Source organism: Planococcus citri, chromosome 5 (genome assembly GCF_950023065.1).
Source record: "Planococcus citri chromosome 5, ihPlaCitr1.1, whole genome shotgun sequence".
In the NCBI taxonomy this organism is placed as follows: Eukaryota; Metazoa; Arthropoda; class Insecta; order Hemiptera; family Pseudococcidae; genus Planococcus; species Planococcus citri.
In genome coordinates, this window is record NC_088681.1 from 38724289 (window position 1) to 38748447 (window position 24159).

Genomic DNA, 24159 nt, shown 5'->3' on the forward strand with positions numbered 1-24159 from the left:
ATGTTCAAGATTTTTGAAGAATTATTTTTGAAAAGTCATTTCACAAAAAGAATTACTCGAGGATTTAGATTTTTATCTCGATTAAAAATTTGTTTTGAAGGCTCCAAAACAACTTGAAACCACCTGCGGTCGACGAGGAATGTCGATAACAGGGTATGAACTGAATTTCAGCTTTTCGTGTCAAACGGCGGAGGAAGGGTGAATTTTTCAAATTGTCAATTATAAAAATGTGCTGAGCAAAAATATGGTTTCGAACTGGAACTCGTCAATTTTAGAAAACTGGTGTGTAATCGGTCAAGTGGGTCGTTAACAAGCACCAATCTGGAGAGGTCTTATGGCGTTTTTCGGAAAATCTGAATTTCCAAAAAATCGCTGACCTCCAGTTGACTGACTCGTCAACATGTTGAGATTAAAGTGCTGAATGAATTTTGGCTTTTCAATTTCACTTTGATGAAATTTTGTGGAAATTTCAAGTTTCAAAAATCTGCTGAAGGTTCCAGAACTGCTCAAAATAGTTCGAAACCGTTTCCAATCGATTTGGTGGGTGGGTCAGAAATAGGATTATCTCAAATTTTAGCTTTCTAGGTCAATTTGTTAAAATTTCGATTTTTTTTCTCATTTTTCGTGCATTCTTAGATTTAAGAAACTATATGATGGATTATTGTTGTATCCCCCCCGTCCCCGAAAAAAATTCCAGCCGAAAGTAAAATAGGTAAGTACGTTTTAAGCTGTTTCCCGTCGTCCATTGATCGATTTGAAAATTTAATGAAGCATTAGAGATCGAAAATTCTTTTCTCTGCTTCAGCTGGGATTTTTTTTAGAGGTGCCTCAAATCTGTAAAGCGATATTTTGCCTATTTTACGTAGGAATACTTACCCTGTTTGTGTACAGTACAAGTATTATATACCTAACGTTAAGGTGAATTGCGAAAAAAAAATGCTGGGAAATATTGACCAAATTCAGCGGAGACCTTCATTTTGAGTTAAAAGTCATTCAAAATTTGTTTTAGCTTCGGAGGTAGTCCTGGAGACGAGATATGGATCCTCAAACAGGAGGTATTTTCGAAAAAATCAAGTTTTTTTCGCTCTAGCTCTTACGCAACCAGTTTTGGGAAAATTGAACCGGTTCTGAAAGATAGTATCTAAGATTCTGCGTCGACCTATGTCATTGCCATCAAAATCCAAGACCGACTTCAAGGTCCAATACTAAGCCATTAAAAATTTGCAAATCAGTTATTTTTGGGTAAATTCGTGTTTTTTCGTCTCAAATATTTTACAATAACTAAGCCCAAGAGATTTATTTTCAGAAACTGGGGAAGTATTTTGGAATGCATTGGTGCTAATTTTTTTGGTCGTTTTGCGAATTTTAAAAATCTAGAAAAATAGCCAAAAACATCAAATTTTTTTAGATTTTTTTTTGAATTTGCAATAACGACAAAAAAATTGTGTACCATTGTATTCCTAAATATTCACCAAGTTTTAGAAATGATATTTTTCGTTGTTTTGGCTTAATTAATGTGAGGGCTTGGATTTTGTTTTCAGTGGTCTAGGTCGACGCAGAATCTAAAATATTATCTTCTGGGATTGACTTATTTTTCCCAAATCAGGTTGGGTAAGGGCTAGAGTGAAAAAAATCACGATTTCTTGGAAAATTACACCTTATTTAAGATTCATATCTCCCCTTCCAGAAGTACTCCGACACTAAAGAATTTTCTGAAAGACTTGCAACTCGAAATAAAGTTTCCCATCAAATTTAGTCAAAATCCTGCAACATTTTTTTTTTTAGTTTTTTTTTTCGATCCACCCTAATGTACCTAATGTTTGCGTATTCTCTTTTGGAAAGGTGAGATTTGTTTCTGAAATTGAAGGCATCTTTTTGTATTTTATTACTGTAAATATTTTTACTTTGGATGTTTGCCGAATTTTCCTGACTTTTCCACGATTCAACCAAATTTGACCAGATTATATCAATTTTTTTGTTATCTTGGATAATTTTTCATCAAATTTTTCAATTTGTCATTGATTTTACAGAATTAGTTTACATAAGCTATATTTATTGCATTTTTTCAAAATGTTTTGTGAACGTTTCTTTTATTTTCAAACGATCTCAAGATGAATTTGCTGCTTGATTTTTTCGTGAATTTAGATTGAATTAATACATTCATGTTCATATTCTTTCTTTTCATGAATCCTCCTAGTCATAAGAAATACGAAGAACTTTCAATAAATTTCTCATTTTAGTTAATCTGTGAATCGGACGATGCATTTCAAATTGAACCAACTTGGGATCCAACGAATTTAATTGGGTAATGAGAATAAGCGAATTGAAAATATTTCAGCCGAAGTGTCTGAGTAAAGTGAGAGAACATTATTTAGGTACCCTATTTATTTATTTTTTAGGGGGGCATATTTTTGAAAAAGAAAACAGAAAAACAAAAAAAGAATCATTGAATGATCACTTTTGAAAAATGAATATTTTGATCCATCACATGTACCTACGTGATCATAAAACTGAGCATGTCAAGAGCCCATATTTAAAAAAAAATAGTATTCAATTATATTGTTGTATGTTTAGCTGATTTATCGCTGTTACCTTTATTTGAGAATTGAAACGAAGTTTTTACATAAAACATTTATTTTTGAAATCGTATAAAAATTTGTACAGAAATGACCTAGTCTAGTTATAGGTAGATACTTAGGTAGGTACATAGAATTATAGATAATTTATAGCAGGTACACTTCAATGTTTTATTTCATTTATTAGTATTTTTAAAAAAATTTAAAATAATGTAAATTATCAGTCTTTTTGAACCTAAGAAAAATTCAATTTTAGTTTGTAAAAATCAACCTAATGTTGTTTACCTAACCGGATCTATTTTCAAATTTAGAAAAAAAAAATACAAAAAGTAAGTACCTACTGGAAAATGAAAGCATGTACATAATTAGCATAAAAAATGTGCCTCAAAATGTACTGAACTAGATAGGTATATCACATCCCTCTCCATTACTTTTTAAGTAAAATAGACTAGCAAAACGAAGTATTAGAAATCATATTTTCTAAGAACTAAATTACGTTAGTATTTTTCCTAGCTTTTCTATCGATTCTCTGATCTGTCTTTCTAATTCTTTGGTACTTTTTTCAACCGCATTCTGAGCATTGGCGATTTGTTCGCTGACAGTTTGACTAACTTTATTTCCAGTATCTTCCACGGTCGATCGGAATTTGTCTCCGTGAATTTGAACTTGTTTGATACTGTCTGATATGGCACTTTCCATAGCACTGTTGGCAGTTTTTATAGCGCTATCAATTTCTTTAAAAAGGGGGAAAAAATGAGCATAAATTAGATACGTAGCTTTTTACACGCTGTGATTAAAATGAAGTTTCATCAGGTATGAGTTTTTACCAACCTTTTGTAACTTGTTTCACTCCCAGAAAAGCTTTCTCTTGCACGAATTTGGGATACTTGGCTAAATCAGTCGCGTCCATGGGTAACGAAGAGAATCCACTGATTTCATTTCCAACCGTGGTGAAAAATGATTTTTCATCGAAAGGTACGTTGACTGGAGGAGGAGTTTTACGTCTGGTATCCAAAGCTTGCATAACCGTATCTCGAATGAAGTCAATTCCACTGAAATGATCGGTCGAGTTGTGAATGAATTCGATCAGTTCGTCGTTCAAAAGCCTATTTACATCCTTGGCCCATAAGAAATCTACGTGGTTGAATTTATCGAAGTTGACTCGTACCAGACCCAATGGTTTAGGGATTTTCTGGTACATTAATTTCGTATCCTGAAAAATTCAATTTCGATTAGTGGATTTATGGAACGAAATGTCAAATTAGGAGTCATTTTGAATCGGTAATATTTTGGTACTTACGATGGGAGTTGATAGAACATCATTTTCACCGTAGTACACTTTAACAGGTATACTGATCTTGCTCATGTTGTATTTGGGAGGAATCACAGCTCCGTATCTTTTGATATTTTCAGCTTTTCCGTAATCGTAGTAAGAGAATGTACCTGATGAAAAGATGAAAAAAATTGATATAAGCTTGCTGTCTATTTGGAAGATTTTTTTTGGAAAAGTTTATTTTTACTTACCACTGCTGATGAGTTGCGAACAATGGATCATATTTTTACCCGATGTTCCTGCAGGCACATTGCTCGAAATCACTGGTACCAAGCTCTAAAATTATAAAATGAATTTTATGAGTTTTTTTTTCAATTTTCTTTTCTCTTTAAAAATCATTAGTAATGAAATACTTACGCTATTAAATTGATCTGGATCTTTTCCAAAGAAACTGAAGATTATGTATTTTTCGCAAACATCAGTGGTGAAGATCTTTGTACCGCAGAAAATTTTCATGAAAATCTTGGTCATTAAATCGTGCTCTAAAAAGGCTCCTTTGTTGTACCAGTCTGACATATCCTATGTGGAAAAAAATTGTAGACATTTAGATTAATATTCGAGCCTACTTCAAATTTAAAACACAATGAATGACTAAACCTAGAGAATTTTCGTACCCCCCTCCCCCACCTCTCTCTCTGCATTCCCCAAGTATGAATACTAAGTAATGCATTTGTAACACAAATCTAATGCTAAGTATATTTTGAAGTGAATCATTCACGTCTGTATTTTCCTACCGATTCATCATAGGCAACTAAATATACCTACGAGAAAATGTAACGAAATGCGTTTTTAAAAATTCTGTTCGAATGCTAAAGTTTGCATCTTTATATTCAAAGGAGCGAGAGAAATTCGAAATTTAACCCCCTCCTCTTTTTTTTCTTCCTCAATATTATTTAACCCAACAATAATTTTTACTCAAAATTTTTTATCAAGTCCATCGTTTGCATTCACAGTTTTTGTATCTAAATAGGATTGAAAATATAGGTAGGTATGTACAATTTTCGGTCCCTCTTCCTCTTCTTTTCCAACACTACCTCCTCCTCATCATTGCCTAGTCACCCTTCTTCACAATTTGAGAAAACTTGAATTAGAATGAAGGACATACTCCAGACATATTAATGAATAGAGCTAGCCGAAAGTGATTTTTCAGGGGTTCCAAATGTGTGCCAATAAAACCAGTCAATGTTTTGAATTTTGAACTACAATAAAAATGACTGTCAATGGAAAAAAATTGTGAAAAAATGATTGCATTACACCCATTAAAATTTGAATTTTTTTCATAGACTTTCTTCTCGCTATCTTTAAAAAAAAAATGAAAAATGACTTGAAGAAATTTTTCTTAGAAGTAAAATTCTCAATCGTGATTTTTTTTTAAATCAAAAAATTATTTTTATGGAAGATTTAAGAACGTTTTTTTTGGTCGTTAAATTTTTTTTGTGTGTGTTTTAAATAGAAAAACTATACTTTTACTCGTATCTTGACATTTCGACCTTACTTCATGTGAATTTTTCACATTTTTAAAAATTTTTTATAACGACTTTCAGCCCAAAAATATTTTAATTTTAGTTTTTAAAATAAGTAGAGCCTTATTATAAGTACCTATAATTTTATTTTTTGATTGAAAATTTTTTCGGTCTTTTTGAAAAACCGTTTTCAAGAGTTATTGGTTTGTAGACTGTCTGGTAAAATAATTATTTTGGAAGCATTATTTTTTTTATATCACTTTTTTGAGTTTTTTTCGCATTTTTTTGAAAAATAGCGCGTTTTTTTTTAATTTTAAGAATTTTGAGTTGAAATGAAAAACTGAGTAGTTAACACCTTGAATGTGTGGGAATGTGTGGAATTGATATCCCACTAGAGTTTGATGGAAATTTGGATGGATTTTTTAAAAGGTGTAGTCTAATTTCCCACTCTCAGCCCGATTATTTTTCGTCTTATTAATTAAATGCATATTCTAAAGCCTGATCAACTTACGTGGATCGTCTGAGCATAAGGAACCAGTAATCTAAAAGCTGAGGTTGTATGAGGAATCGCCGTTACTGGAGCCATGCTAATATGGAACTTGATTTTTTTACTATATTCGGGTAAAGTACTAGCCATCACGTAAAATACAGTTGTTCCCAAAGAATGTCCAATATAGACTAATTGTTCTTCACCAGTGGTCGCTAAAATATGATCTATAGCTGCAGGTACGTCGTAGATACCCATTTCGTGAAAACTAGAAAATCAAAATAGAAACATTTTGAATTAGGATCAGAGCATTTTATAAAATTCTAATTGGGAAAGAATTAGTAAACGTCTCGAAATAAAGTTTACCTGAAATCCCAAAATTCTCTTTGTTGAGGAGAGTATTTGACATGACCTCTCGAGAAAGTATTTCCTCTCGCGTTAGCGAGCCATACATCGTATCCTTCGTCAGCCAACCTGTAAGCTGTGTAAACAAAAATCAAGCTATAGTTACATTTCTTTTATATCCCTATAATTTATGTTTTGGCTTTTTTGAAAAATATCAGCATCCTTACCTAATGATTTATTAGGTCCATTGATCACCCAATCCATCGAGGAGCAGAGTAAACCATGGTGTAAAAACACTGGAATCCTTTTGTTGATTCCTGGTCCGGCTTTTCCATAAGGTACTCTGTGCAATTCCAATAAATACCCGTCTTGGGATTCGACAATATGTGCTTCGCCTGGGTATCCATTTTTTCTGACGATTTGCAACTGTGTTATCGTAAAAATATGTATGTTAATGATTGATTATGGTCGTATGAGACGTTTTAAAGAAATAAGTACAGTAATGTATGTACATAGTACATGTGAGTACGTAGAACTGCGTAAGGTATGCCATGCCATGTGAATGGTTCGTTTATCGAATAAGCTTATCGAAGGTCAAACTTCATTTAATATTATTACTTGCGATTTACGCTCGCCGTTTATTTAATGAAAAATATTGAGAAATGGTTTGATTTTTGTTACATAACAGAATCATTTATGATTGAAAATAATTTGTATTTCAAATTAAATCGATAATAATGTAAGTGTAGGTACTTGAAGTACTTGACTTGATATTTATATAATTTTATTGTAAGAATTTTATTTGCATCAAAATAAATGGTGCGACGAGGATTATGCACTACAAAAAAAATCCACCGAAAACAAAAATTTTGAATTGAAAAAAAGTTCAACTTGACTGAGCTTTTATAGCCAACTTTTTTTGATTATTAAAAAAACCAGCTGATCATTTAAATTTCAGCCACCTTGAAATAAACTTTTTCCATTTTTTTATCAACGCACAAATTTAATAGGTAATTTTTTTTTCACTTTAAATTATTCAATTACGAGTATAATTTTTAAAAATTCAAGAAAATTACCTATTTTTAAAAAATTGATATTGTAGATAAATTATAATATTTTGATTAAAATATAATTTTAAAAAATTCAAAAAATCATTTAAAAAAAAAGATTTTGCAAAAAACTAATATTTTAGATAAATATTTGATTAAAATAAACTTACCGGCGTCAAATACGTATCCGAATCAGCTTCCGAAGCTTGCAAATCCTTGAAATAATTGCTAACCCTAAACGCGTCAATCTCACAAGAATTCATGACTACAAACGTAAAAACAATTAAACCGAAAATTTTCTCGATAGTCATTTTTATACACAATAAAAGTATTCTCAGTTGAAAAAGATTTTCAGAAATGATACCCTCCGCGAATCCGATCTTCTATATATATGAAAATGATATCAAATAACATTACATTCTTATCTGCATCATCGAGATTTCATTTTCCGTACACAACAATGAGTCATTTCTCGCTATAGTTATTTCAATGCACGTTTTTACTATCAAAAATTTGCCCTTTCGGGTGAAATTATATCATTGGCGAGGTTGAAAAGAAGAGCCAACGAAACAACGTTGTGGAAACAAATCCCTACAAATGAGCTAGGCTAAGTGTATTTTTCCGAATGAATCGATATCTTATTTGCAAATTTTTACCACGTGACTTTTTTTTATTGTTTTTCTTTGTATCGAGATTTTTAAATTTTTTCCCTATTACGAGGAAAAAACGTGCTGCGTCGAGTTGAAGAAACTGTTTTATTTCCTATTCTGAAATGAGATATCTGGGCTTCGTTGTTATAGTGGCATAATCATGCAATTACCTATACGACGAGTAGGTATTGTGTCTTGAATCATAGACTTCGTATTTTTCGCATATTTCCATTATTATCGTACATCCTGTTGTTGTATGGTTTATCTGCGTTTCGTCTGTATTGATTTTCGATTTTGTTAAGCCTACGAGTATTATGTTTTCCACGAGATGAAACATGCCTCGAAATGGTCTCTATAAGCTGCTTACTTATAATCAATCATATTCGTTTGATTGAAAATTTCCCATGGCTCTGTGATCAAATTTCTGAGAATTCGACGTAATTTTTGGTATTCAAAGAGACTAGATAATTAAAAGTAATTTTTAAAATAATTATGTTGTTTGAGTTTGCACGTCTAAGTAAGTACATATATGTTGCGAAATGTTTAGGTACCTACTACCTACCTACACCTACCTATCTTGAGTTGCTGATGAAGAGATACATTCTCAATTTACTTACTTACCTACTTGATGTAAATATTTTGAAAAATTTTGTGTATCTTTTTCAAGTATTTACGTGATTATTTGAGTGGTTTTTATCAAAATAAATAAAAGTAAATTCGACGCACCCACGTACGTTTTAAAATATTAGAAGTTCAAGTCTGATGTTGAATTTTCCTTTTCACTACCGAGATAAAAGAAAAATCAATACCTACTTATATTTAGTAATTGAGAAAACATCTGATAGAACGGGTCAGTTTTCATTTTTTTCAACTTTTACGGGGGGGGGGCCACAAAGCATGGTTTTGCCATTCAAAAACTAAGTACCTACTGTACTACTAAGAACAATCATATTGAAAACAGAATTTCACATTTTTCATACTCTTCCTTTTGAGTTTTAAGTAAGAGACAAGGTGAAAACAATATGATAGATATAAAATTGTCATAGGTACTTATTTTATGATATTTAAGGAACATTTTTGATTCGATTTTCAAAAAAGTTACCTATAGTTAATCAATTTTGCAGTATTTTATCCGTTTTTTTAAATAAATGTTTAAAATTTAATTCAAAGGTTACGTTTTTGTATGTTTGGTTTTATGAAAATTTGTTAAAAGTTTCAAAATTTTAAAGAAGAATTTGAATTTGTCTGAATTAATTTTTTATCGTGTCACTCTCGGGTCACTTTTCAGTATATTTTCATTTCACTTCCCTCGTCATCTTCCACGTAAAGTGGTCCCCCAGGCCTTTTCAGGGCAAAATATACATTTTTTTTTCAATTTGAAAAATATTTGTTTTTGAATGTACTTATTTTTTACAGTTCAACTCGAGAGAAACATTTTAGCAGGCTACTGTTACTTATTGGCAAACAGTTTGTATTTTTTAAACTTTGTACTATTCGAATTTTTTGTCCATAAATCATAATTTCCGAAAATCTGTAACGTACTGTACCAATTAATCACAAAAATGACCTCATTATAGCGGAATAAAGAAAAATCAACAACGATTAAGTATGTAGTGGTAAGCACCTACTTATATCTACTTACCGCAACAGCGATAAAAATCATTTAAAGCACAATGGTCACTGAGATAAAAATTAATAAAATCACGTTTTACACGTTCTACGCAAATGTGCAAAGTGATATTATCTCCATTGATTCATCTAAGTACACATACCTAGCTCCTACGCGCTGGCTAATTACGAAATGTTAGCAAAATATGTATTTTATTATTCAAAGTCTTTGACGTCTACTGTATGACTCATGAGAAACGGACCTTTGAGATCATCAGTGATTTAATTGGAATGGAAATGAAAAAAATTCGATGTTTTTGATTGGGCGATCAGTGTTCTTGAATTTTATGGTCACGAGATTATTTATATACTTTTATATGTCTGCTCTGTTCTGTACTTACTCCATTTTATTGTGCATAATACATACGTAGCACATTTTGTTCTTCTGAAATGCAAATAATATTTACCTTTGTGCAATAGTTACTTGGGTGCAAAATAATACACTCGAATGATTAAAAACGACAACGAAATGCATTTTTTAATAGGTATTTTCAACAAATAAATAAGTTAATGTTTTTTACTGAAATGATCTAATATTCTTAGTGTTTCGTCGTATACTAAAACTTTAGCATCTACTGCCCATATGAAGTCTAAATGGTTAAATGGTTGAACAGGAACTCTGAAAATTTCGTAAACATTTGGTAAATCTTGAACTAACATTTGAACATCCTGAAAATAATAGAAAACATGTAATTATAGATCAAGGTATTCATTTAGTATACCATTTTTTTTTGTAAAATTGTGAAATAAAAATAATTAAATGTGGGTATTATTGAAAAATATAAAAAAATACCGTTTCTCTCCCTATATTATTTTTTACTTTTTTTCCCAAATTAGAAAGTGTTTGATGTTTTAGTTTTAAAGTTTAATTCCAAGTTTCTGAGATTATGATCAGTTGTCATTAAGAAATATTAATTACTTTTTCTAATGATTTTTTTTTTTTTTGGTAAATTAGTTGCTCAAGTAAACTGAAAGAATGTGGGATATTTCAGACGAATCCAATTGAACTGATGGATACCTGATTGAAAAGAATATAGGTATTGTTCAATATTTTTGTAAGTACTGGAATTTAAAAAAATGAAATTCATCATTCATGAGAAAAATTAATATAGGTACCTAAATATAAGAACCCAAAAGATATTTCTATGAAAATTAATTTGAAGAAAAATAGTGAAATCTATGGTACCTAATCCGAAAAACAGCTAATGTTTCTCATTTTTTTCTGAATAGTTTTGAATTACAATCTGGATCTTGAAAGTTGAGCATCTCTTTTTGTTCTTATTTCAGCGTTTTAATAAAATGGGAAACAAGGTTATTTTTTGAAACAAAAAGCAATTTCTTATTAGGTGAGTAAAGTTTTTTTTTTTCAAATCGTAGGCAGAGGCATAGTTAATCGAAATTTCATTAATGCTCAGTACAGAATTTTAGGAGTTGAATTTATTTTCTCGAATGTTAATAAATTCTCTAAATTTTAAATTAGTTCATGAAGTCGAGTAGCCCTATACATATAGATGTACAATGAAATTTGATTTCATTAGAATGAATTATTTTCAATCTCTTTAATCGATTAATGGTGATTTCAAAAAAATTCTTTACTTTTCAAAAGGCTCAGATTATTTGAAAACTATGAATTCCAAAATTTCTCTGGCTCGAACTATCATCAAGAAATTAGTGCATCGTATTGGGTCATTTTTGTCAAGAAACCATGGTTTTTTCGGAGAAATTCAAGTCACTTTTGGTAATTCTCTGTTGAAATGGTCGCAGAAAAAAAGAGTAGGAGGAAAAAACTAGAATGTTCAAAATTTACTGCTGTCTTTAAAAATTGGTTGTTAATTTTATTTAAATATTATACCTAATTTTATAAGGTGGATCGCGAAAAAAAAATTTGAAGGATTTTAACCAAATTCGGTGGAAATTTTCATTTTGAGTTGAAAGTCACTTAGAAAAAATTCTAGTTCTGGAGGTACCTTTGGAGGGGAAATATGGATCCTCAAAGAGGGATTATTTAAAAAATTGTGGTTATTTCGCTCTACCCAACCTGTTTTGAAAAAAATGGCCTACTGATGGCCCACGTTTAAAAGATACCCGGTAAACACATAGTACGCGATACGCCAGCGAATAGAAGGCGATCATCGTATTGGCAGCCGGCGTATCGCCGGCGGGAATCGCGTTCGAATCGCCGGCGAAAATGTCCGCTTTTTCCGCAGCGAAATCCGAAGGCGATACGCCGGCGGGAATCGCAGCGATATCGCTGTTGAAATAGAACGCGATTCGAAGGCGATTCCAAGGCGATAATCGCAATGATGTTTTGCTTTGGTTTTTCCTAGTTTTTTCTCCCACATTAGAATCAGAACGTATTCTTCAATTAATTTTACGAGTAATTTACTTGTTTACATAATTAAAAATCAAGAAAACAAAATAAATAACGAGTAAATTAAGTGAAGAATGCTTTCTGATTCTGATGTAGGAAGACAAACTAGGAAATAACAAAAGAAAAAACGATGAAGTACCTATACTTGGGTAAATCACTTCACACAAGAATGCAACAACATCAATTGTAATTTATTAAAATAACCAAAAACACAAAAATTGAATTATGGAGATTTAGAATAATATATTCTAAGTCACCATACAAAATCCATTTGAAATCATCAAAAATTTATCAGAATTCATCACTAAAAAACAGTTCAAAATCACCATGAAAAATTCCAAGCTGAATAAAAAAAATTAAATTTGAATCAATACAGTGAAAAATTTATTTTAAAAATCACAAAAAAGTGTCAAAAATTGCTAAAAAAAAAATTCATTAGAAATAATCACAAAAAAATTCCAATCTGACTCATCGCCAAAAAATTTATTCTATGTACACACCACGAAAAAAAATTGTTCGTTATCACTCCAAAAAAATTAATCAAAATTCAACACCAGAAAACCAATTTGAAATAAACACGAACGAAAAGATAAAAAAACACAACATTCTGCTCGTTATTGCATGCTTGCGTAAGAACATCTGAATGCTCACTCGATTGAACGCGAAACAAATGCGAAAATCGCATGAAAAATATTGTAAAAGAACTCTACTAAATTCGCCTTCTATTCGCCGACGAATAGACCGCGGAAATCGCGCTGAAAAAAATGAAAAAGATCGTTGCGAAATTCGTAGGCGTATCGCCGGCGGATTCAGCAGTGTTTTTTTCAAATTTTTTCAGCGCGATTGTCGCGTTCGATTCGCCGGCAGATAGAACGCGAGTATCGCGTTGAAAATATCACTGCTGAATCCGCCGGCGATACGCCTACGATTTTCGCAACGAGTTTTTTCATTTTTTTCACTGCGATTTCCGCCGTCTATTCGCCCGCGATACGCCTACGATTTTTGCAACGAGATTTTTCATTTTTTTCACTGCGATTTCTGCCTTCTATTCGCCGGCGAATCGAACGCGATTTTCGCGACCGCGATTTCCGCCGGCGATTCGCGTTCGGCGTGTTTACCGGGTAGTTCATACTTGAGATTGTACATATGTCGCCTAGACCATTTCCATCAAAATCCAAGACCTCTTAGAGTTCTACCTATTGAGCGATTGAAAATGTGCAAATCGCTTATTTTTGGGTAAATTCGTGTTTTGAAAATCTTTTCTTTTCAAATATTTTGCATTAATTAAGCCCAAACATCAAAGATATCATTTCTGGAACTGGGGAAATATTTTGGAATACAGCGATGCCAATATTTGTCAAATTTTGGTCTATTTTTCTCGTTTTTTTGAAATGTCCAAAAAAATTGGCAACTCATCCACATTCCAAAATATTTTCCAATTTTATAAAAATAGAAACTCATGAAAACGAATTTCTTTGCATATTTTTTAAAATATCCATTCCCATGACTGAAAATTAGCTTCGATCCTTTTTTGAAAGAAATTTACCCCTTCAGTTTTCAGAGAGGGCAATTTGTTGGTCCGAAGTTTTTAATGGTATCTGCGTTCATGATCATTCAAACCTTTTAAATGGGAAATTTAACATCTCATTTACAAAGTAATCGCTCAGATATTATACTCCCCCCCACATCATCATACTTGAATTTCGATATTTATTTTGTTGTGGGAAAAAACAGAAACTGGAGACAAGATTTGAAATGAAAATTCACCAAGTTAACTTTTTGGACATTTTTTCCTTTTTTTTTTTTTTTTTTTGCTGAAGGATGGTCTAAAAAATCATGCAACTAAAAATGCATGTTTTTTTTTTGAAAAGAGATACCATTGATAAAAGTTGACTGAAAATTTAGACCAGACTACCAGACAGTAGATATTTTGTTGTTGAACATTATCATTCGGTGATGGAAGTTTTTGAACTTGATTAATGATTATACGATCTAATTATTATAACTACAGTATTTTTAATTCGTGAAATTATTTTCGAAACACTGATAAGATAATGGTTTTTTCTGCAATAAATTGTATAATTGTATACCCCACAGTTTAAATATGTGTAAAAATGTAAGTACCTCTTTAGATGATAACCAATCATCTGCGCTGTACATTAACGATATAGGTACTTTGATTTTACTGAGATCATATTTCGGTGGGTTAATTGAACCGTACTTCATTAAATTACCAGCGGTGCCATAATCATACTGGCCAAACCAACGTTCTGCAATAAAAAAAAAAAAAATTCAATATACATAGTAGAAAAATTCCATCAAAATTGTTGATCGTTTAAAATATGTAGCTCTCGATTGTAAAAGATAAGTAGGAATTCATTTTGTTTGAGAACCTTGCAAGGTTATAATACGTAAAATTGTTTTGACCATTTCGAGTGGTTATTTTGAAATAAGATCGTAAATAAAAATATGCCTCGCAATAGATTCTTCATTAGATTAAATACGTTCTCATTTTCGCATCGTACTTTGTAAAACGTCAAATGAGCTGCCTACTCGTGAAACTCATCAGGCGAAAACACACTTTATAATTAAACCTATTAAAAATATACGAGACTGGTTTGTAGGTAACTCTTTGGTATTATAATAGTGTTTATCGAATTATTCGTGAAACGTTTCGAATGCATCTCTATTCGAGTATGAAATTCCTTCGGTTTAGGAAGGAAAAAAAAAATCTCGTAAATTGATTACGTACCTATTACGATGTGATAAAATGACACGACAATAATCTACCGTTATAAAAAAAACAACGTTCGTCAAAATAGAAATACATAATTCGGAATTCGACTGCATTCGAAGACCCCGAAGGCAATTAATTTTACGCGTTAATCCGAAAACGCGTTGTATACGTTTTTATCGTATAAATTATAATTTTCTAAATACCTTTTCTTATGAGCTGAGCGTAATGTGTTAATTGCTTGGAAGATGCGCCAGCAGGCGAATGCGCTAATATCATAGGTAACGACGTCTAAACAACAGACAGAGAGGGAAAAAAAACACTAGAAAATTAACATAATATTTAACACGTGGACGTTAACGAATATGTGCGATGCTGCAATGTAGCAATTAATACATTTGTGAAATGTTGTTGAAGGCACCTAGACCTACTCATGCAGATAACTTACTTTGTTCAGCTGACTTGTGTCGTATCCAGCGATCAAGAATAACACATTGTTGCAGATATTCTGAGTCACAACGTTCCTCTTGCATACCATTTGACCAGCATAAAGTAAAAATTTACCACCAGGGCGGAATTCATAGAACCCCATCGAGTTACACAGCCACTGAAATCAAATTAAATACTTCCTAGTTTCGAAATACGTATACCCGATGTACCTATTGTTGTCTGACTATGCTAAGGAGAAGCTATAGGTTATTATTTTACATAAACCCTAGGACGGTAATAGTATGTAGAGGAGGCATATTTGTCTACAGATTATAATTATTGAAAAAAAAATTCGAGCCTGAGATTTGCATTTAAATTTTGTTTACGAAAGAATCGCTTATAATGAATTTAATTTATAAACGCGATGATAGTGCAGATAAGAATGTCATCGCGAATAAATCTATTATCGAAAATTATGTCACGAATAATGCGCGTGGATGTGGTGCGGAGTTGTCTGTAAAGTGTTTAATAGTCTCGGATTAGTTGCATAATTCGTCGGCGCTAGCTCGTGGAAAATTTGGCTCACCGTGATACAGCTTCCGAGATACTCGTAGACTGCGGTAATGGGCGAGATGATATTTCGACATTGTTGATTTCGTTAATGGAAAGTTCATTCGATAAGGAAATGCAATTTGTCGTGCAGGTATTTTAAAGTAATTTTTAGCTTGGAATCAATCATCAACACGTGTCGCGGTGTCTTTCAATAATTAAAAGTTGAGGTGAAATGATATGTACTGTGCCAAATTATTTTGTATTATGATGGTGTAATTTTCATTATTAGAATCCTGAACGTGTTTTGTTGTACGTAGTTTTGTGCAATTTTAGAATTGAAAGATTGAGAATTTTTTTCTTGTGACTACATTCTATTTGTATCTGATTTTTTTTTGGGGGGGGGGGAAGGCCCGCGTTTGCTACCGACAATTTTCAATGCAGAAAAAATATACTCGTGGAATACTCGTATTTGCGGATGGGTTTAAAAAAAAAATTAGATACATTTGTTTGGGTTTTCTTTTTTTGGTTTTGTTTCTTGGTGATTTGAAATTTTTACAGAAATTTGAGCCCATTTCAGAATTTTCTTGCATATTTTGAAATTTGAACTGAGTTCCATTATTTTTATTTGTCTTATTTTGGAGGGGAAGGAAGAGTGAAGAGAATAAGAGATAATCCAATAATTTGGATGGAAAACAGTTTGAAACAATTCTTTCTAGTTTATAGCTATGAATTTGAACAATATATGACAATTTAGCTTATTTTTTAATTGTTTTAAAATAATATTCAAGGTTTTTGGGAACAAAAATAATTTTTCTCAATTTATGAAACATTTTCATGAAAACTTTCAAAAAAAAAAAATGTCAGAATAGCCATGTAAATTTTAGCTGTATCTGAAAATCATGTAAAATTATGTACTATCGACACTTTTTAAAGATGGGATAATTTCAAACAAAAAAGAATGGCTTGTTCTCGAGTTTTTTGGCCAAAATTTTGAAAAAAATTGCGGTGTGTTGGCATGTGTTTTGGGCATACTGAATACGAATATGGACTCAAGTTTTTTTGAAAGCCTTTTGTACTGCCTTTGATGGCGAAATAGGCACGTTGAACGAATATTTGGGTTTTTTTGATCGACCCTTCTGCAAGGTTCACAAACACTTTCCTCCTCAAATTGATTTTCTAATGAATTTCTGAAAACCCCAAAACTGAGCAGTTCTGGCAAATTACACCTTTTTTAAAAAAAAAATTTATATTCACTCAGTAAAAAAATTGAAAATTGGTTCTGAATTTAATATCAACTCCCCGAACCGAATTTTGCCATTTCGAGCTTTTCTGGAGTCTCCAGCGGGATTTTCGATTTCTCCAGAATTTTTAAATTTCTCTAGAAGGTGTCCAAATTAATTTGATTTTTTGAAAAATTGAGTTGTGGTCTATTCATCTCGGTCTATTTTACAATTAGTTCATTCTCATTTGAGCTAATTTCCAGCCGCGGAGACCCCTCAAATGTGTTTTATGGACCAGAATTTTTACACACTCGAGGTGTCCGCTTGGAAATCGGTCCTAATGTGTGAATACATTTTTTAAACAGCCCAAAAATAAGCCACAACACAATTTTTAGCTGCTCAAATTAATTTAAGAGCCTTCTGGAAAAATTATATAGAAACCAAAAATCGCGCTGGAGGCTCCAAAATGGCCCGAAACAGCGAAATTCGATTAGTTTTAGGACTATAACTTTTATCAATTTTACTGAATGAATACCTATGCATAATTTTTTTTAAACAAAAAAAGTACAAATCTCTGGAAATGGTTCATTTTGAATTTTCAAAAATTCGCTAAAATTTGAAAACACTGATTCGGGCAACTGAAATTTTGATTGGTTGTAGGAGGGAGGGGGGAGGTTAAACCATGATCTTCCCAAAAATCGTGGTTTCGTTCAAATCGAAGGCAAACACCTCGATAAATGTTATCTTGAATACAACTAATTGGTAGCAAAGGAAAACTTGTTCATCAGAAGGCAAAATTCGTAGTCAGGAGCCAAAAAGGGCTCAGAGCTAATATAATTTTACCCCCACCCCCTCCCTGAATTTTGGTGCCTTATTTCTGGGGTCTTTCATTTTAAAAAAATCGACGAGAATTTCTGTCAGTTTTCATCATTTAAATCAGATTATCAACCCCAATTTTCTCAGATGTATGTGCTATCCTAGTATTTTCTACTGTACAAGGAACAGTTCTCAAGTCACTTTGGTATCTGTAAACTCGCATTACCTTGATCAGTCTTACATTTCGTGTCCTTTTAGTGCCTTGAACTTGATATTATGTTGAATTGTTGATATTGACCCTGAATTGTAAGAATTATTTTTTTTACTAGATCCTGTAAGAATTATTTTTTTTTTTACTAGATCCTTACTGGGAAAGTAGGTATCCGAACCGGCACAAAACTTTTTGAACCGAACCAAAGGGAAACGATAAAGGACCCCAAAATACACTACCAGTCAAAAATTCAGGTGTTGAAATCAATTTTTAAAATTTTTACCAATTTTTTTTGGAAATTCTTTGGGTCAAGAATTGGAAAAATTAAAATTTTACCCATTTGACCTAGAAAGCTTAAATTTGGGTTGTACCCTATTTTTGACCTCCTGAATCGATTAGAGATGGGGTTGAATCATTCTGGAGCCTCCAGTGGATTTTCGAATTCCTCAGTTTTCGTAAAAATGCTGCAACTAGAGTGAAAAATAAATCTTTGTGCATCGGTTCGAATTCATAATTTTTTCAAGTGATTATTTTTTGAAAAAAATTTAAAAAAAAATCGAAATCTGCTGGAGGCTTTAGGACGGTTTGAAATCATCACCAATCAACTCAGGAGATCACAAACAAAGCTTAAACCAAATTGTATGCTTTATAAGTCAATTTAATAAAATTTTGATTTTTTTGACATTTTTGGCCCTTTAAATTTTTAAAAATTCGCCAAAACATCGAAAAATGAATTTCAACTCCTGAAATTTTAGCTGGAAGTGTATTTTTGGATCCTCCATCGATTCCTCTTTGTCTGGGCCTTGGATGAACACTCGACTTTTAACCAATTTTGAGTGACGAAAATTTCTCATTTAGTAGGTAGGCTTATGGTTTTTACTCTGATTGTGAATTCATGAGGACCCATTTGAAGAACTTATCAGTTACCTATCTTCTATTAATACATAGATCATTGTTACGTTCAACTTACCGCAAGTGGATCAGAAATAGTGGATAAAAATCGCATAAACCTACTCCTGACATGATTCATGTAGGCAATCGGTGCGAAACTTATCATCGCTTTCACTTTCTTATTATACTGAGGTCGTTCCGAACACATCACATAAAATATGGTAGTACCCATCGAATGGGCAATATAATACAATTGACTATGGCCTGTCTGAGCCAAAATATAATCGATAGTGGTCGGCATATCGTATATTCCCATCTCGTGCCAACTGAAACAAGGTAAAATGACAGTAGCAGTGCATCAGGGGTGACATTCTCGTGCAAGTGCATGAAGATGTTCATGTACTCGACCAAGGTTAACTTATTATATTTTCCAGAATAATGAGAAATATGCGTATAATTAATTATCGAACTGCATTGTGCAGTTTTCACGCTTCGTCACGTGTATATTTTTATTATAAATTTTTTTTAATGTGGACTCGTTCGGCGTGTTAGTAAAATAATAAGTATAAAATTGTGTGAATAAATTATGATTCATTGATCTTCGTATTTTCTTGAGTAATCGGCGAGGTTAAACGGGTTATTCTTTTCACAGAATTATTAAAATGGGAATGATTTATGGAATTTTGAAAACTGAAAACTCCAAAAATTTGTTGGAGACTTTGAAGCTGCTCAAAACTGTTGCCAATCGATTCTGGAGGTTAAAAATTCGCATTCAAATAAATCTTCATTCTTTTATCTCAATTTGATTTTTTTTCACAAAAATAAAAGAATGAGCCCTTAAATTTTCAAAAATTCCAAAAATTCGCCTAAAATCGAAAAATGAGGCTTAGCTTTTGAAATTTTGTCTGGTTAAGTATTTTTGGGTGTTTTTGTCGGATCTTCCTACTGGGTGAAACGAGATGACTTCTTCTATAATTATCTTACGAAAAGAATTTGGAAAACTTCAAAAAATTGGTCTGAAAAAATGGAAAAATTATACTTGAGGAACGTGACAATTCTGACGTAGGTATTCAAAATATTCCATATTATGTTAGAAGTATAAAAAATAAAAAATTACCAAAAATCCCAATATTCTTTTCTATTTCTAAATTCGTCGAATTTATTATGCTTTCTAGAGTACGTATTTCCGCGAACGTTACCCAGCCAAACATCGTATCCGCCGTCTGCCAATAGGAAACCTGAAATGATGATCGTGAATATGAGCTCGTGAATCATACCAATAGTAAACACGGTGTTTAGAATTCAACTCGCTCGTAGACCTCTGTAAGGTCAAATAATACCTAACCACGTGTTTTGAATGAAGTATTACGTGATAGCTTCCTCGGATTCCCCTTTAATGGTAAACTAGTTTACACGTTTTTTTTTTTTTTTTTTTAATCTGACCAGCTGAAGAGCGAGAGAGATACGTATCTTCTTTAATAAAAAATTGACGCGATTACCCAAGCTGTTGTTGGCGCCTGCGATCACCCAATCTGTGGAACTGCACAAGATGCCATGTACCACGAGTACTGGTGGCCTGTACTCTAAGTTCTTCGACTTTTTGCCATAAGGTATACGGAACATGACCAATCTGAATCCATCGGGAGTGGTAACATTGTGCACCTCGACGGGATATCCTTCACGTTTAATGAAATCAAACTGGAACAGAAATTCCACTCGTATTTTATTGATGCAATAATAACTCGATGTATGTAGTAATATTATAGTAGTACTAATTTATCGTCTTCGATAGTCCTTCGCGACTCGACGATGTTTACATTCTCACGCTGGCGATGATAAAAAATTGAATTGATCTCGCGAATATAATACGAGTTTGAAAAATTGAAGATTCAATACGAATGTAATGACAATGTAAATATGCAAATTATTTCCAACGAACCTTGACCAGTGAATAATCGTCGTGCAGAAAATTCTCCCAGTTGAAGTTCACTGATCGATGAATACTACATAGAATAAGCTAGCTGTAGGCTTATATACGAGTAATTACGTAAGAGGATTAAATTCAGTTTTTGCCTTCTTTTTTTTTAATCAAGATTTTCGGGTTTTTGAATGTACCTAACTACCTATTGAATTGAAAGCGAGCTCAATTCGCGATGACTGTCAATATTTGATTGGTATGATGTTTTATTAATGTGTGATTATTTTTTTATACGCAGGTTTGATCAGATAAGACATCAACACATCAACACATGCTTCTTGTTCATGTCTTCGTATCAATGACTATGAAGTTGGAGTCGGAGCCTTGTAGCTTGAATAACGATGTTCGATGTTACGAATTATACAATTTTGGAGGTTCTTCATTGAGCATAAAATTAGGTAAGTTGATAAAAAATGAAAAGACATAGTCTATGGATTTATGTATTTTTTTTTTTCAAAATTAAAATGGATTGTGGGTAATTACTCGTATTATGAATTAAATTTCCTTGTAACTTAATGAAATTCAAAAAAAAGTGAAAATGAAAGTGAAGTGTTATTGAAAAAAAAATTACACTTGAGACTATGTGAGTTGGAAAATTTGATTTCTAGCTGTAAAAAAGTGTCAAAAAGTTGAGCCAACGATATCAGGTTTTCCCAGGCGGTCACCCATCCAAGTACTAACCTGACCCGATGCTGCTTAACTTCGGTGATCGGACGAGAACCGGTGTATTCAGCATGGTATGATCGTTGGCAAGTACCAACCTCATTTTCAGGATTCTTCTTTCTTTGAAAAAAAATATATTTTGTTGTAGCAAAATGAGTACATACATGTTTTTCTGATTTCAAGACTTCTTTTATGAGAATGAGAGGATTACGAGGACTGAAAATTGAGCAGATCGGTTTAAAAAATGAAAAAAATGATTCTATACTTGAATGAAAACGTTTTAAAATTCAACTTAGGTAGCTATTCTGTTGAACTTTTTTTGTTGAAAAAAATGATTTTTCAGAAATTTTGTTAATTTGTTTTATTAGTTTCAAAGTAACGAAAGCTAGATTTAGGATAATTGAATTTTTCACGATAATGGAAGATGTGATGGAAAGACATAATTAAATATGTGTATGGTGGGTAGTAAGTAGCTAGGTACTAGGTACATATCAAAAAAATCTAAATAAATAATTTATGAATGAAGTAGAGTCCCCTGCCTCACGGATTGATAAAGTGGAAAAAGTGAAAAATGAAAGTTTTTATTGAAAAGGTTGCCAATTAAATGAAATGAAAAATTGATTTCTTGGCTAAAAAAAATTCAAAAAGTTGAGCCAACGTTACCAGGTTTTCCCAGGCGGTCACCCATCCAAGTACTAACCTGGCCCGATGCTGCTTAACTTCGGTGATCGGACGAGAACCGGTGTATTCAGCATGGTATGAACGTTGGCGAGATGAAATGTAATTTTCAAGCATTACAATTCATCGTTTATCAAGAACAAGTATGCATTCCAAAGCTTCTTTACTGAGGGGATTAGGGAGACTACGTTCTCTCACATGAACATTGAACAAAGTAGATTCAAAAAAATGAGAAATGAAAATTTGAAAACTGAATGTTCTGTATATGTACCTAGTTCTATTGACAATTTTACAAAAAAATGGTTTTTTAATTTTGTTTGAAAGTAATGAATGTAAAATTTTGTTGTTCATTTCGTAATCCGATAAAGTGTGAAGGAATAGGAAAGACGAAGTGAAAAGAACAAAACCATCACTTATTTGCTTCATGTGAGAGACCCCTCCTCTCCTCCCTACAAACGTGTACAAAAAAATATTCATAGAAGTCTTATTTTTGCAATTTAAAACAAATTAAAAAAAAAACTCAGTTTATTTATTTATTTTTCGTTTAAAACTGGTCTGAAAATGTCTGAATATCAATTCAAATTTCGATTCTACGAAGGTAGTTTGGCTGGATAAAAGATGAAACATGGGTTTTTAAACTCAACCACGTATCTACTTACTTGTTTAAATGATGAACAAATGATTACAACTTTAGTACCTATTATAGGATACCAGTTCCTTGCTTGATGAAAAAGGTTAAAAAAACAGTAATTTTGCATGCGAAGAGTGCTTTTAGATTTGGCACATGTTATGCAGTGAAAAATTACGAACATAGGTACCATAGGTAGGTACTAAAACTCATACTGCATTAAAAGTATACCAAGCTCTGGTTGCATTGTTCAGTGGACTGTGGGAAAATATCGTTTGGATGATCACCAAATTCTTCGCAAGTATAGATTTGAGATACTTTTTATTTGTTATTGTTTGCTTATTCTAATTTAAGAAGGGTCAGACGTGCTCACCGAGAAAATATTTTTGATTTTTATGAAACGTGCCTAAATCTGAAAAATTGGGGGGGGGGAGGATTTCTCGATTTACAAAACACTGATTTTTGACCATGATTTCTGCTAGAATTTTTTTAGGCGGACCAAACAGTGTTTTTTAACAAAATGGCACGTTCTAAAATTGAAGGTACCTCTACCTAGCATTATTCAATTCCAAAAAAATAATTTTTCAACAATTTTGAGAAACATGTACGAAATGTATATTTTTTTAAAAACATAATTATTTGTGATTCCTTCAGTTTTGGTTGTTGCGAATTCGAATTTTTGCCCATTTTTTTTACCAGAGCATGAGAACCCAAATTGTGAAGACGCGTACAAAAGGGATCACTCGACCAAAAAATCAAATTTTTTTCACCTCATTGGAACTTTTTGAGAATTGAATTGGAACCCAGCACAGACTTCGATTTCCAAGATTTCATCGAAATATTTCAGTTGAGTCATTCCACGTCAATTCGACTAAGAAGTGGTAAAGGAGGAGGGAGGAGGGGTCGGCGATTTTTTGGAAATTTTTCCTGTGGAAATACCTTTTGAAGGGATGACAAATGGCGCAAATCGCAGCCCTCTAGCTGTTTTTTAAAGGCTACTATGGGGGTGTCAAAGTTTTCAGTGAACTTGAAATGTGATCCATTTCAACAGTGGATTACTCGATAACTGCGATACCTACAAAAATGAAACTTTTTCGAAGAGTTAGGTGGTTTGAAAAGCTTTTTGGTGATATCATAGAAATCAGTGTTGCCACTTTTTTCGCACGAAAAATTAGCTCGAAAAGTTTCAAAACGTGGTTTTCATATCGTTCCGACTCTCAAAAATTCTGAAAAAAATATATTATGGACAACTTTTCATGTTGAACAACATATTAAACAAGCCATCAGCTATTCGCTGATTACAAGAGAGTTTTTGCTGTTTTCAAATTTATTTAAATTGATTTGATCGGAAATTCACAAAACAAAATACTAACTATAGACATCAATACGGTTCAAACTTTAAAATTTTTACACTTCC

General features: G+C 32.3%; 2 protein-coding genes and 2 non-coding genes across 5 annotated transcripts in view; all 4 read right to left on the reverse strand.

Annotated features, from left to right (window-relative positions):
• Nucleotides 1-2616: 2616 nt before the first annotated feature.
• LOC135849208 (lipase member J-like) lies at nucleotides 2617-7830 on the reverse strand. Its single transcript, XM_065369524.1, has 9 exons — nucleotides 7424-7830; nucleotides 6432-6630; nucleotides 6226-6340; nucleotides 5884-6127; nucleotides 4267-4428; nucleotides 4101-4185; nucleotides 3877-4019; nucleotides 3408-3789; nucleotides 2617-3310 (listed from the first exon to the last, which is right to left on the reverse strand). Exons 1-9 carry the CDS (start codon nucleotides 7562-7564, stop codon nucleotides 3069-3071), a joined length of 1713 nt encoding a protein of 570 aa, XP_065225596.1. The 5' UTR covers nucleotides 7565-7830; the 3' UTR covers nucleotides 2617-3068.
• A 2193-nt stretch (nucleotides 7831-10023) lies between these two features.
• LOC135849219 (lipase 3-like) overlaps nucleotides 10024-24159 on the reverse strand; it is a 32807-nt gene continuing 18671 nt past the window's right edge. For both annotated transcript variants that reach the window (XM_065369541.1, XM_065369542.1), the window contains exons 2-8: nucleotides 20295-20493; nucleotides 19913-20033; nucleotides 18875-19121; nucleotides 15125-15283; nucleotides 14883-14967; nucleotides 14067-14212; nucleotides 10024-10240 (exon numbers count right to left, since the gene is read on the reverse strand). In XM_065369541.1, coding sequence (XP_065225613.1) covers nucleotides 10079-10240; nucleotides 14067-14212; nucleotides 14883-14967; nucleotides 15125-15283; nucleotides 18875-19121; nucleotides 19913-20033; nucleotides 20295-20493 — 1119 coding nt within the window. In that variant the 3' untranslated portion in view covers nucleotides 10024-10078. The remainder of the gene's footprint in view (nucleotides 10241-14066; nucleotides 14213-14882; nucleotides 14968-15124; nucleotides 15284-18874; nucleotides 19122-19912; nucleotides 20034-20294; nucleotides 20494-24159) is intronic.
• Nucleotides 21406-21524, reverse strand: LOC135849549 (5S ribosomal RNA). The gene has a single exon (XR_010559565.1). It is a non-coding gene; the product is annotated as a 5S ribosomal RNA (ribosomal RNA).
• LOC135849575 (5S ribosomal RNA) lies at nucleotides 22088-22206 on the reverse strand. Its single transcript, XR_010559589.1, has one exon. It is a non-coding gene; the product is annotated as a 5S ribosomal RNA (ribosomal RNA).

What these genes read in the sequence shown, in the direction of transcription:
- LOC135849208 (XM_065369524.1), bottom strand. Translation starts at nt 7,564, where the DNA reads ATGACTATCGAGAAAATTTTCGGTTTAATTGTTTTTACGTTTGTAGTC. An exon ending in AGAGAATTTTGGGATTTCAG is followed by an intron (nt 6,128 to 6,225) that starts GTAAACTTTATT and finishes TTGATTTTCTAG; the next exon opens with TTTTCACGAAATGGGTATCT. An exon ending in CTTATGCTCAGACGATCCAC is followed by an intron (nt 4,429 to 5,883) that starts GTAAGTTGATCA and finishes TTTTCCACATAG; the next exon opens with GATATGTCAGACTGGTACAA.